The sequence below is a fragment of the Centruroides vittatus genome, unplaced genomic scaffold (genome assembly GCF_030686945.1).
Source record: "Centruroides vittatus isolate TY-2023 unplaced genomic scaffold, ASM3068694v2 contig_549, whole genome shotgun sequence".
Lineage (NCBI taxonomy): Eukaryota > Metazoa > Arthropoda > Arachnida > Scorpiones > Buthidae > Centruroides > Centruroides vittatus.
This window is the reverse complement of record NW_027122325.1, coordinates 2,673,950-2,687,353: the sequence shown is the minus strand read 5'-3', so window position 1 is coordinate 2,687,353 and position 13,404 is coordinate 2,673,950. Positions and strand designations below refer to the sequence as shown.

Genomic DNA, 13,404 nt, shown 5'->3' with positions numbered 1-13,404 from the left:
CAGGTTTATAAAGTAACCCTCTCAGTAATTGTTACACTCAGAGTTATTAATTATAAATTTTAAAAAATATATGTAGTAAAACCAATTTTAAGAACATTATCAGAATGCCTATAACTACATGGGAAGTTTTTTCTTGTAAATAGCAAGATTATAGAAAAATTATTACAATCAGTTTAGTTTATTCAGTTATGGCTACATGACACCTGGGTGATTTGCTGAGAGGATGCTCCTGGAAGGAGTTTTATGGAAAACTGGCTGCTATTTAGGTGTTACCAACTTGAAGAAAACCCAGAAAACTCCACATTGCTAGCTTGTTGGCAATGCACAAACCTACAACCAACTACCAGTTTCAACTCCAGTGTGGTTAGTGCTATGTGCTACTCATCAAAATAATAATATAGCGAGTTTATTTTGCACTATATCATTGTTCCAGTAATTAAGTGAATATAATATTTGTTTTTTTTTATTGTATCTTTGTTTGTATGAATTATAATTAATTTATTTAAAAAAATTTTTTTGCCAATTTATGGTGCTACATTTAAATCCAGCAAATCTAATGTAGACAAAACTTAATTAATATATAGAAATCAAATAAATATTTTGGGGTGGTATGTATGATGTTATCTAAGTTAGTAGTATATTAACGGAACTGCCAAGTTTTACAGAAATTAGTCGAATGTCCTAGGAGTGTGTAGTAAACAAACAAACATTTTCATTTATAGATATAGATTACTTACTCATTTTTACTTTTTACACAAAAAACTTTTTACTGATGACAAAATTAAAATAAAAATATTTGCTATTAACCAAATATTTGTTCTAATGGGTCATAATTGTTTGGTCGAGTATCAAGGCACCATTGTATTTGATTAACATGATTTTGATATACATAACATTTAGGGATTAATTAACAGCATTAATCAAGGGATACTTGTATATGTATACTCTGCCCATTGACAATTCAAACAGAAAAATGATATACAATATATTGTTTTATTAATGTAGTATAATTTATTTTGCATGTTTATTTGTACCTATTCAATAATAAATGATTAACACATTGGTGTTGAGGTGTTACAGGCAGAAGTAATGCCTGTAACGCCACAACACTGATGTGTTAATCATTTATTACTGTACATTGGCTTGAAGTGTAAGTTTATTACCTATTCAGTTCTTCCTTAGTTTATTATATTGTACTACTCTGTATCTACATACTTATATTGTAAAACTTAACAAACTATATTATAAGAAATAATGTGTTCTTTTTTAAAATGTACCATTTTCAAAATCCTGTGCATAGGCCTAGCGTGGATTAGTAGATTCTAGTATTACTTCGAACATGAATGTTAGTTCAGAGAAAGTTTGGATTAAGAAATAAATACAAAAGACTGAAAGAGTGAGGTTAGCATAAATATTCTCTTTAGAATGATAAGATGTTAAAAAATCTTCAGAAAATATTATTAAACAGACTAAACCTATAAACTAGCAAATTTTTATAACAAAAATGCAAACATTTTTGCCCACTGTCTAGAGAAAATAATGGTACAAATAAGTATCACCTCTAAGCCTTTATAGATTTCCGGTACAGTTTGAATATAATAGATGAACGAATGTTTTCAATTCTTTCTCCAGAATCTGCTTCAGGTTCACAATCGTTCCAAATGTGGAACGTCAAGAATTTTGAATGTTTTTGAATGAAAATTGCTTGAACCAGTAATGAATTGATAATAAAGATTTGAAAAAATGTACCCCAAGACTGTGTTTTAATGCTGAGGGAAACCCAGGAGGGAATAAAATATAATTATTGCTGCATATGGTCTTCACAGGTGTATCTCCACACGTATGATATTGCATTACTTTCCTTGTAGTTTTCACAATTCCCTGATTTGCTTGCCTTGTAAACTTCGAGCATCATAAAGAAATCCTTCCAGATAGACCACATTAGGGCCTTAGAAACACTTAAAGTTTACAAGGCAAGCAAATCGGGGAATTGTGAAAACTACAAGGAAAGTAATGTGATATCCTACACATGGAGATATGCCTGTGAAGACCATATGCAGCAATAATTATATTTTATTCCCTCCTGGGTTTCCCTCAGCATTAAAACACAGTCTTGGGGTACATTTTTTCAAATCTTTATTATCAATTCATTACTGGTTCAAGCAATTTTCATTCAAAAACATTCAAAATTCTTGACGTTCCACATTTGGAACGATTGTGAACCTGAAGCAGATTCTGGAGGAAGAATCAAAAACGTTCGTTCATCTATTATATTCGAACTGTACCGGAAATCTAAAGGCTTCGAGGCAATACATTTTTGCCCATTCAACATGGTGAAAATGTTTGCATTTGTTATAAAAATTTGCTGGTTTATAGGTTTAGTGTGTTTTAATTCCAATTTAACCAGTTTTAAGTGGCAATCTTCTATTACTAAAGATTACCAGTACATACAACACTTAATTAAACATTAGAGGAAAAAAGAAATAATTATATTTATTTCAGCAAACTTTCTTGTCAGGATATAGTTTAAGCATTAGTAAATCAATATTATTTTAAAGTTTAGAGAACAATAGAATCCTCTTCTGTCATAAGATTTTATGTTTTTTTACTTTATATATTAATTGATTGTTTTGATATGAATAGATTAAATGATTAATTATTTTATTTTGATGCCTTTATGTAAATTTTTGTCCAAAATCTAAATTATATATGAAGTAGACACTAATTACAGAATTTCTAATACTATCATAATTTTTATAAATAGTTGGTGTAATTTTTAAACTTATGTCTAAATAATTATCAATGTTTTATTATTTCTTAATGGAAATTTGAGAATTCTTATTCAAAATATCAGTTTTTATTATTATTTGTTTAATATATGAATATGAAATTTTACATTGAGAAATAATTAATATTTTTATTATGAGAAGCTGATGACAATATTATTAATAATGATTAAATTTTAATAAATAATTTATAATAAATCAATCCTAAATTTAAAAAATTCTAATATATTCTTCTGAATTTGAATAAAAGTGATTAATATTATATATTTAATTTTAATATATTTATATCAGATCCTTTCAATGGAATTAATTTTTAAAATTACCATAACTTTAGAAGTAAAATATTAGTATTTTTTCAAGGAAAACAATATTTAATTTTAATTATAACTCATAATTACCATTTAATCAAAACTGTTATAACCTTTTCTGTTTAAATGTTATAGATTCAGATAAACTGATAGTAATAAATCAATTAATCAGTTTTAATTATTAAATTTGATCAATTGGTATTATTTAATATAAATTATTTTGAATGAATAAATAATTTAGATATAAAAATTATCATACTGTTATTTCATTGTATTTAATATTAACAGACATTATTTAAATATCAAATGATAATCAATTGAGTGGGCGGTTCATGGCTTAACATGTCGCAAACTCTGGTGGCTATCTCTGTGGTCTGTAACTGGAAAGATTTCTAAGGTCTCAACCCTTCTTTGCTCTGCACAGTTATGGGTTAGTCATATTAAGTGAGCTCCTTGTAGGTTAACTTGGATATCAAGTTTTAATGCAAATGCCATTAACAAGATAACTAGAAGTCTTTTTTATGGTGAACTTATGTTTCTTCAGTCAAGCCTGCGATAGCTACAAAGTACTCTAAATCTTTGTTGAATCTGTAATTCCTGATGGAAATGCTGAACACCAGGGATCATATATTTGTCCAACACTTCTTTATCATTTTTGAGGAGTCTGTAAATGGTTGGATTTTTTTAATAACAAATCCTGATGTTAGTGTTCCTGAATACAACCAACCCAAAATTGTGCAGAGTTAACAGTGTTTAAGACCTTAGAAATCTAAAAGAAAATTCAAGTGCATAAATGCAAAAATTCAGTGTCTCTCTTTGATGCATGGAAGGTCTGCTATAACATTCCCTAACTCAAGTACTACCACCTCATGATGTCACAACATTCTACAGTTTTTGACTGCTCCCACAGGCCAGAAAGGTTTTGCCTTTTTGAATCTCTAAGTATTTTATGGATCTGCATAGATTTTCCTTTTTATTCTTTATTTGTATTATATTTTATGTATTTATCTTCTGTCTTCATTTTTATATCACTCATTTATGTCTCATCTCTTATGTTTCTATTAATGTTGTAGACTCCGCAAGCACGTGGTTTGCGGGTGTGAAAGGAAGTGGAAATGAATAGTCGGTAGAAGCGTATAGATAAACAAACAAAGGTTTATTAATTACACACACAAAAAAAGGGGGATTGATCGCCTGATTTAAACAGGCAAACAGCGTTCTTAACAAAATTAAGGATGACAATAACACTATGATTACAACAGTAATTAATCGCGAGACTAAAACTAATACGCGATTAAACCTTAAAAAAACTATACAAACATTTACAAGATGGTAGATACCGTCGCCGTATTTCGTGGGACACGTTGTTACGAAATGAGATTCTTCTCGCTGGTTCTTGTTTTTTTTTTTTCCTGATCGGCTGCTCTGCTTCGAATCCTTTCTCTCGTCTCTTCACCGCTCCAGATCCCCGATCCACGAAAGAGAAAAACGAAAAATGCCTCCACACGTGGAAGTCACCCGTTTATATCTCCCACCATCCGGGAGCTTTTTCTTTTCCTCCCACGTGATCCTCCAAATAGCCAATCAAAAACCACGGCACAGCAATGACGACAACAGACGGTACGGTACACAGCAAAATGGCTGTGCGTCACATCTAAAACCCGATACAACAACATATACGCGACGCGACATAAACGAAAAAACAAACATATAAATAGAACAATCGAACAAAAAAAAAATACATAAATATATACATATAATTAATAGCGGCGAAGCGCTACAATGTGTATGCTTGATACTAGGGTTTCTCAAATGGGATCCCAAGATCCCGGTTGTTTTTTTAACCCGGGAAATTTTTATTATCCTGGGAAATCCCGCAAATTTCTTAAAAATTCAGCTTTTTTCTTATTTTGTGTTAAAGTTCAGGAAATTTTGCAAATAGAAAGCATAATTAACTCATAAACTGTCAGAATAAATTTGTATTTATTAATTTTAAGCCTGCTTATTATTTCTGCTTGTTATGACATCTCACAAATTGTCAATAATCAATATGTATTTGTGACAGGACTCTGAAAATTCTTTACTTGTCAGAACCTGTAATATCTTGAATAATTGTGCCAATGCTGTCTAAATTTTAACTATGCCCAGTAGCTTCAATAACTGCAATTTGTCAGATTGAGCAAATTGGACAAGGATAGAAATGAGTACAAAGTCTGCAAGTATGAAGTTTTTCTTAAACTTGATTATTAAAGCCAAAAAACTGCTGAATTATTGGGCTATAAGCTTGATACTATATTAAAGCAGCCAAGGTAGACAAATCAAAAATACTAGAGAGCAAAAGAAATACTACAATCTCAAAACAAACTAGAAATCTTTCAGGCTACAGGTGAAAATCACATAACATCTGTTTTCTCTTGAATGCATTAAAAACAATTTCACTCACATCAATTGAATTGGAAAGGGCATTCTCAATAGCAAGACTTTTCATTACTAAAATAAGAATTAGATTGAGTGATTGGAGTATTGACCATCTTTGCTTTTTAAAATCTTATAAAACTTTATAATAATATTTTGTAATATGTTTTATTTAAAAAATGAAAATTACTTTATAAATTAGGAGTTTGATCTAAATTCATTTTTTCTTTAAATTTTCAATTCAATTCAAAGTCTTTTTTTTTGTTGTTGTATGCAGTTTTCAGCAAACTTTAATAAATTTTTTCTATTAGTGAACATTTCTACGTAACTCAACAATAATTTTTAATATATATCATACACAGCATTACTAATGTGATGTTGGAGATTGCAGAACATTTTAAATTACTTTAAAAAATGAAAAATAATTATATCATTTGATTTCAAGATATTTTGTATATCTTAAAAATAATTAATTCTATCCTGGAACCCCGGGAAACAGTTCACTTTAATCCTGGAATCCCGGAACAAGCAAAAGACCGGGAAACAAGAAACCCTACTTCATACATTTTTTAAAATCTGTAAACATTTCATTTCTAGTTATGTTCCATAAAGATTTTTGTACAAGTGTTCAGTCAAATGTTATGACATCTTAAATGTTCTCTTGTTTTAATTATATTTCATTCATTCATTCTAAAGTTTTATCTGAAGATGACCTAGTGAAGATCCTTACGTAATCCGTTACGATCTTTACGATGATTCGTCTCGAGTTGGTTCTTACGACTCGAGAATGTCCGTACAATGGTTCGAGGAAAGCTACACCTCCACACGCAGTCCAGTGAATATTTACAGTTTATTTACAAAACAAATATTTACAGGATGTACTGTACAAGTTTGACAACATTACATACACTATGCAACAAAGGTATGGTGTCTCATGTCAGCTTGTCGGTTGGGGACTATTAGACTCCGGGGAAACTCTGGTCGGTTTGCGGAGTTGGCTCAACCGCGTGGCCGTCCGGTCTCTACACTAACCCTTCTCAGAGGAATTCCTAAGAGGAGAAAACTCTCTCTACACCTCACGGGCTTTCTAAGTGTCAGAGACTACCATGTATCCGGTCTCTCACCCTTCTCTCCGTTCCTCTCGCCACTCTTATAATTTAAAGAGTTTCACGGCGACCAATTGCAACCAATTGCAACCAATCAGGTTCTTCTTTCCCCTGGGAGCTTCCAAAGACGTCTGCCCTCCTCCCGACGACGTAGCTTACAGTCGCGTCCGTCCCTTGTTTACGTTTTTCAAGTCGACCAACACGTGGCAAACACATTGACGTGTACCCATAAACGGAGACGCTACTCCCTTTGTTCTTCCCGGCCGTTTATAGCCCCGACGCCAGGTGGGACCAATTATCCCGGTCGCGTGACTTTTTGACCTGCTACGCTAAAAGCGGATGTTTACAGACCTTTAAAATATAGTAGAAAATATTAGTTTTATTAAATTGAAATCTGATGGAATCTAATCGTAGTTTTATCCATTAATTTTATTTTCAATATTCATTCATTTGTAAATTTTAAGAATCAAAAAAATTCCAGCAAAATGCAATGTTTGCTTTGCATATAATGCTTATTCTTCTGTTTTGCCAGTTTAAATAAGTTTGGATTTGGATTGAAATTTAGTATTCCAAACCATTAATTCTGAATAAATTACAATTTGACTTCTAAAAATGTTAGGTGTTTTTGTGTAATTTAAGTATTGAGAGATGAAGCTAAATCTATACTTATAGATATTGCTTTAATATAAATGATTCATGTAAGAAATCTCAAACATTTTTGGGCTTACTGGGTCATCCTCAAAGAAACATAGTTACGAAGATAATCATCTGAATGCTTACACTGGCTTAATGAAGGCAAATACCTATAGCCTGACTAATCAATGCTGCAGTCAATCAAAGATGATCTAGAAAACTTAAGCAAAAAATAATAATAAATAAGCCACACATGACAAATCAGAAAATAGAATATCTATAAACATTATTGTTACAAATAAGCAAACTATTAAATCAGAAAGTGGGCTACCAACAGGACTATGAAAAGAGTGGTGCATTGATGCATTGCACTGGTAGTCCCCTAGTTTGGGAACCCCAAAATAGAAGAAAGTTTTAAAAATGTAAATGTCAAGTGTAAATCAATTTATGATTTTTAGTTTTTGTAACAAGAGCGCACTCAGCAGTAGCAGATGCCTAAAGAAATAAATGTTAGTTTAGAAGTATTAAAAGTGTGTTTTGCTCTACCTCAATTTTTTAGTGCATTTTCCAGTTATTAACAGTGTGACCTGTTTTAATACAATAAATAGTGTTGCACAATGAATTACCAGTTTAAATAAATAACTCACTGTTAATTTCAGGATGATTTAACCTTGTTAAATCTTTTTGAAATTATCAATGACTTATTTACCAAGATTAAATCTAAGACTTTTAACTGAGAATGGTCAGATTTTGACCAAAAAGATTTATTTTAATTAATAAAAAGTTGACTTTCTGATATTAGAAGAAATTTATTTATATATTTACAAAGATGGTGCCAAATTTTATAACCTTTATAATTACTAATTTATATATATACATTTTTAAAGTATTTATTTATTAATTATTATTATTATTATTATTATCTTGATGTAGGCAAAAAAGTCCCCTTTGCTTCCTCACATCTGTCTCCCTGTCTTCCTGGTATCTTTTGCATGATCCTGGTTACCAATAATACAAAATGGAAAGATTGGTAGTCAGAAACAAACTATTTCATGTGTAAAAATCAGAAAGAATAACTTAAAATTAGGGATTGCATTACCTATAAATGATTTACCAGCTTATCTAGTAATCAGTTTAAAAAAATGCTGGCTCTTTATAAAGACTGATTTACAATATTTTCTTAATATAAATCAGTCTATAAAGAGCAAACTCAAATTTTGCAATCTTGCTTTTCCATGTGATAAGAAGGTCCATTAAAACATTATATTTCTTAAATTGAAAAACTTAAGAACTAAAGAACAATAAATTAAAAAACTGAATTGACTATAATTTATAAAAATATAAATAAATCTAAAATTAAAATAAAAAACTGTATGAAATAATTTAATTTATTTCTATTCATATATCATGTATTTCATCATCAATAATTGTTATCATGAGACATTTCAAAATTAACTAAAAAATAAAAAGTTTGGACTTTTTATTTTTTAGTTAATTTTGAAATGTAAAAAAATAAAAAGTCCAAACTTTTTATTTTTTAGTTAATTTTGAAATGTCTCATGATAACAATTATTGATGATGATAAAAAATAAAAAGTTTGGACTTTTTATTTTTTAGTTAATTTTGAAATGTAAAAAAATAAAAAGTCCAAACTTTTTATTTTTTTAATTATTTTTGGAATGTCTCATTACTGTGAACAATCATTGATGATTGCATATAGTAATGAGTTACAAATACTCATGCTATATATTTATTACCTGCCGTAATTATATAATTCTTTTATGCTCATTCAAAATACTTCTCAATTAAAAACTAACAAAAACAAGCATCTAGATCAGAATGGTTATTGAATTTATTTATCAAAAATAAGATGCAATATGTTAACTTAATCAATTTTGCTATTTAAGAATTTAACTAATGCAATGTGAGGAAGTACTCAATCTTGAGAGTATTCCCCATGCAGGAACAAAACAAAAAGAAACAGAAATAAATCACACACTTTATGACTCCAATGCAAGGAACTTAAAGTTTATTTTAGTCCTTTCAATCACTACTCTGTCCCTTCGCTATAACAGACACAAAAACAAAGGAAACAACAACACAAAAAAAAAAACAATCTCACAACTCTATCATCTACACGTCCTCTCTCCCTTTCTTTCTTCCCAAAAAGTCCTCTTCTTCTGTTGAGCATGTGTGATCTCCCTCTCTTCCTCCTTGATCCTGGGTTTTTTGGTTGTCATCAAGAATGCATATCCCTTCTTTACCCTGTAGCCCACCCAAGGAGTTGGTTATGCAATAGAATACGTGACCTTCAGACCACATATCTCTCCTTCTCCCATTAACTTTTACAACAACAAACAGGAAGCTTTTACACTATGAGGGCCCATCCCTCCTTTACTACGTGAACCACCCAAGGGGCTGGTTACAAGCCGTCACATTCAACAGAACATGTGGTCTTCAGATCACAGCAATATTTAAAAAATTATTTTCTATTTTTTTTAGAACTATTCTTTGTATACATTCATTATTTTTATTAATAATATACTGTTATCAAGTTATCAAAGAAATGCAAATTTAGGTTTGTTTGAAATTGCTTCTTTAATACTATATTATTTCACTATGATTAAACTCTGATTTTATTACTAGAAAAACAGAAATGTATTTAAATAAGATTGTAAATTATTACTGTTATGATTATATGTAGTTCATTTTATAAAAGCATTGAAGTAAATTTGTTTTATATTTTACTTAATTCTGATTATACTGATTTATTTATATTATTCATAGAATTTCATCTAAATCCAGAATTATATACTCAATTGAGACAATTGAGGAAACAAACCAAAGATTTAAAGTTAGAAGTACGTAATTTACGCCGTGTTGCTCAAGCTCAAGCAGTTACTGCCAAAGAAACAGTTAGGGATACTTGTCTTAAAATAAAGGTAATAATTTAAAATCTGTAATAAGTTTGATATTCTTTATTGTTTAAATATTTATATTATATATATACTGTAAAACTTATCAAAATTAATGACTTTCTTCTAGCAGTCCTAATTTTATTCTGTTAAATGTTTTTTAAGGGACTCTTCTTTCATCTTTAAAACTTTTTGAAAAAATTATATATTAATGAACAGTTTCATAACATTTAATAATTAGTGAATACTGTAATTAGTTAGTACATTCATCTAAAATAAAGAACAGATAATTTTTAAAATTATGAAAAACAAAAAACGATAAAAAATTTATTTGTTAGTGTCTTAGAACAGTTTTGTAAAGTGATAATGCTTCATTCCAATTAAACTACAGAAAATTTTTGAATTAACTTTGTATATATACAGGGTATATCAGTATAGTGGTTACAAACTTTCAGAAGAGAGAGTACACCTAGACGATGGGAAATCATGTAGCAATGCATGGTCAAAAACGCTTTCCTGGTGTGGTAGTGACGACACAAAACACAAGAAAGGAAGGACACGAACAGGGTGAGAAAGCATGTTTATTATTCTTAGTGCAGCAAAAATGCTGGGACATCTTTGGCTGGTGTAGCAAGATCTATCGTCCTTCCTTTCTTGTGTTTTGTGTCATCTTTACTGTGCCAGGAAAGCGTTTCTGACCATGCATTGCTATGTGATTTCCCATCATCTAGATGTACTATGTCTCTCCTGAAAGTTTGTAACTGCTGTACTGATACACCCTATATATACATCAATGTATAATATAAATATATATAATGAGTTTAATGTTAAAACAACAGCAAAAAAAATATATACATAAAACATTCAACTTTTTTAATTTTCTTTTTAATTCTCTTCCATTTGTAACATTATAATATTGTGTATAAATAGGTTTGCTTCTTTGCCAATGTAGGCATCTCTAATCCCTTCTGTTTTAGTTTTTTCTTAAACTTTTTATCATACAGACCCATGAGTTAATTTCTTTAGTTTCTCTTCTTTTGTTTAATATTTCCTTTCCTTCTTGTTCTAGTGCTATATACAATTCTTCTGCTATCATCAGTGGACATCTTACTTCATCTTTTTGGATGATTTCCATTGACCTCCAGTTAACTGTAAGTTTTTTATTTAGCACTGCTTCTGCTAATGCCATAGTTTTCTCCTCATTTTATATCTCGATGTTTCAATCCTAGCCTGGAAGGTTTTTCTCTACTTCCTATATAATGCATAATGACAAAAGCATTTAATAGTATGAAATTAGAATTTTTTGAAATGGGTCATTAATTTTGATAAGTTTAAATAAAAAAGTAAATGTGTTGAACTTTGGTGTCATAAAATTAGTAACACTTTTATTATAAGAATACAAATTCTTTTAATAATTTATAATTGTCATCTATTAGTATTAATAAAGAAAATAAAGGCAGAATGTTTCACTACACACTGTTAGTATTTGTCTATAGAAGATTTTTAGGCCAATAGTTGAATGGATCATTAATTTCAGAAAAATTAGAATTAGAATTAATTAGAAAAATATGATGTGATTAACATCAGGCCAGGTTTTTTTCTTCATTCATATTACTCATATTCATATTACAGGCAGAGATTACTCCAGATGATTATTTAGTAGAAGGTTGAGCACATTACAAAAATATTATAGATAAAGAATTTTCCTTCAGTGCCATTTCTTTATTTTTTAAGATATAAATCTATATTATTATTGTACTGCTTGAGCTATTGAAGATCTGTTAATATTAGTACATTGTCTAAAGCTGTATTATTAAATTATAACAATTGTAAATTCAGTTAAATTTGTGAAATCAACCAAAAACAAATTTTATATTATGGCAATATATGCAGTATATTGTATACTTTTATATTCGGATAGTATTTGGGTCACAACGTATATAACGTATACTTATAACGTATACTTTTATATTCAGATAGTATTTGGGTCACAAAATCTCAACTTATGAATGCCTTATATAAAAACAGTTTCTCGAATTTGATATGAATTTCTTCTGACTTCCGATATTTGTTCATTTGTAGAAATTAGTGCAATAAATGTTGTTCAGTTATTTAAATTAATTTTCTTTTGAATATTTGATAATTCATAATGTAAAAATTTGTTTTGTGAAATTATGGCTTACTCTGAGTTATACAAGTAAAGATTTCAGATTGCAGGAACAATTTTTAGAAATTTTTTGTAAAATTATGTGAAGGCAAATCTAAAAAGAATATTGTATTATTTATATTATAATTTTTATCTGATTTTTAATGAATAATAATCAAATTTAATAGTATTAAACCAGTTAAAATTAACAGTTTATGAATGAAATGCTACAAAACATATGTAGAAACATTTTGTAGCATTTCATTTTAACTTTTTCTTAGAATAAAAATGCTAATAAGTATTAAAATTACAAACTTTTATAATTATTTAAAATATATTTTGGGACTCTCTTATATTTAATCTTTTATATGTTATGTATGGAAGGTTAACTTAAAAATTAATACTACTTAATAAAAATGAGTATTATCAGACATAAACATGTATTATTTCAGATTATATTTAATTATCTGACAAAAGATATTAACAAATTAAATTAACGTTAATTTTTAATCTATATTAAAAATAATCTGGCAATTTATACTTATGTTAGATAATTGGTTCAGCTTTAATTGGACTTAATTGTGTATATGTAAAAAGAATATTCTGAATTAAACTATGAATGTTTTAAATATGGAACGTTTGAATAACATTTTAAAAACCATATATAATCTAAATGAATTAAATAATTGTGATCATTACATGTACAGTATATCAGTATATATGGAATGTGAATTAATTTGTGCTTTTGCAATGTTTAATTAGGGCATCTAATTTGGATTTAGAATTAGTAATTCTAGGGTTGGCACAAACCTGATTCAATGTGTTTACTGCAACCTGGTTCCACACATATAAACCCCCATGGTTTATGAAAAGTTCATTATAAAATTTGTGGTGCTTTATGCTTAGTATTATATATGTATAGAAAATTCAATTGCAGAATATATAGTTAAAAGCTAAATTAAGAAAAGTAAAAAAATACGTAGTTTATCTACCCTATCCATAACTATAACTTGTAAAATAAGTTATATGTAGGTATGTGCTGCTTGCACTTTGTTATTATAAAAGTACATATAATTTTTTTTTTTTGCTTTAAAA

At 28.9% G+C, this 13,404-nt stretch overlaps 1 protein-coding gene across 11 annotated transcripts in view; it reads left to right on the top strand.

The window, feature by feature from the left end:
• Nucleotides 1-13,404, top strand: part of LOC136978689 (coiled-coil domain-containing protein AGAP005037-like) — a 526,382-nt gene that overhangs the window by 408,804 nt on the left and 104,174 nt on the right. For all 11 annotated transcript variants that reach the window (XM_067274447.1, XM_067274453.1, XM_067274444.1 and 8 more), the window contains one exon: nt 10,036-10,190. In XM_067274447.1, the coding sequence (XP_067130548.1) occupies nt 10,036-10,190 (155 nt within the window). The remainder of the gene's footprint in view (nt 1-10,035; nt 10,191-13,404) is intronic.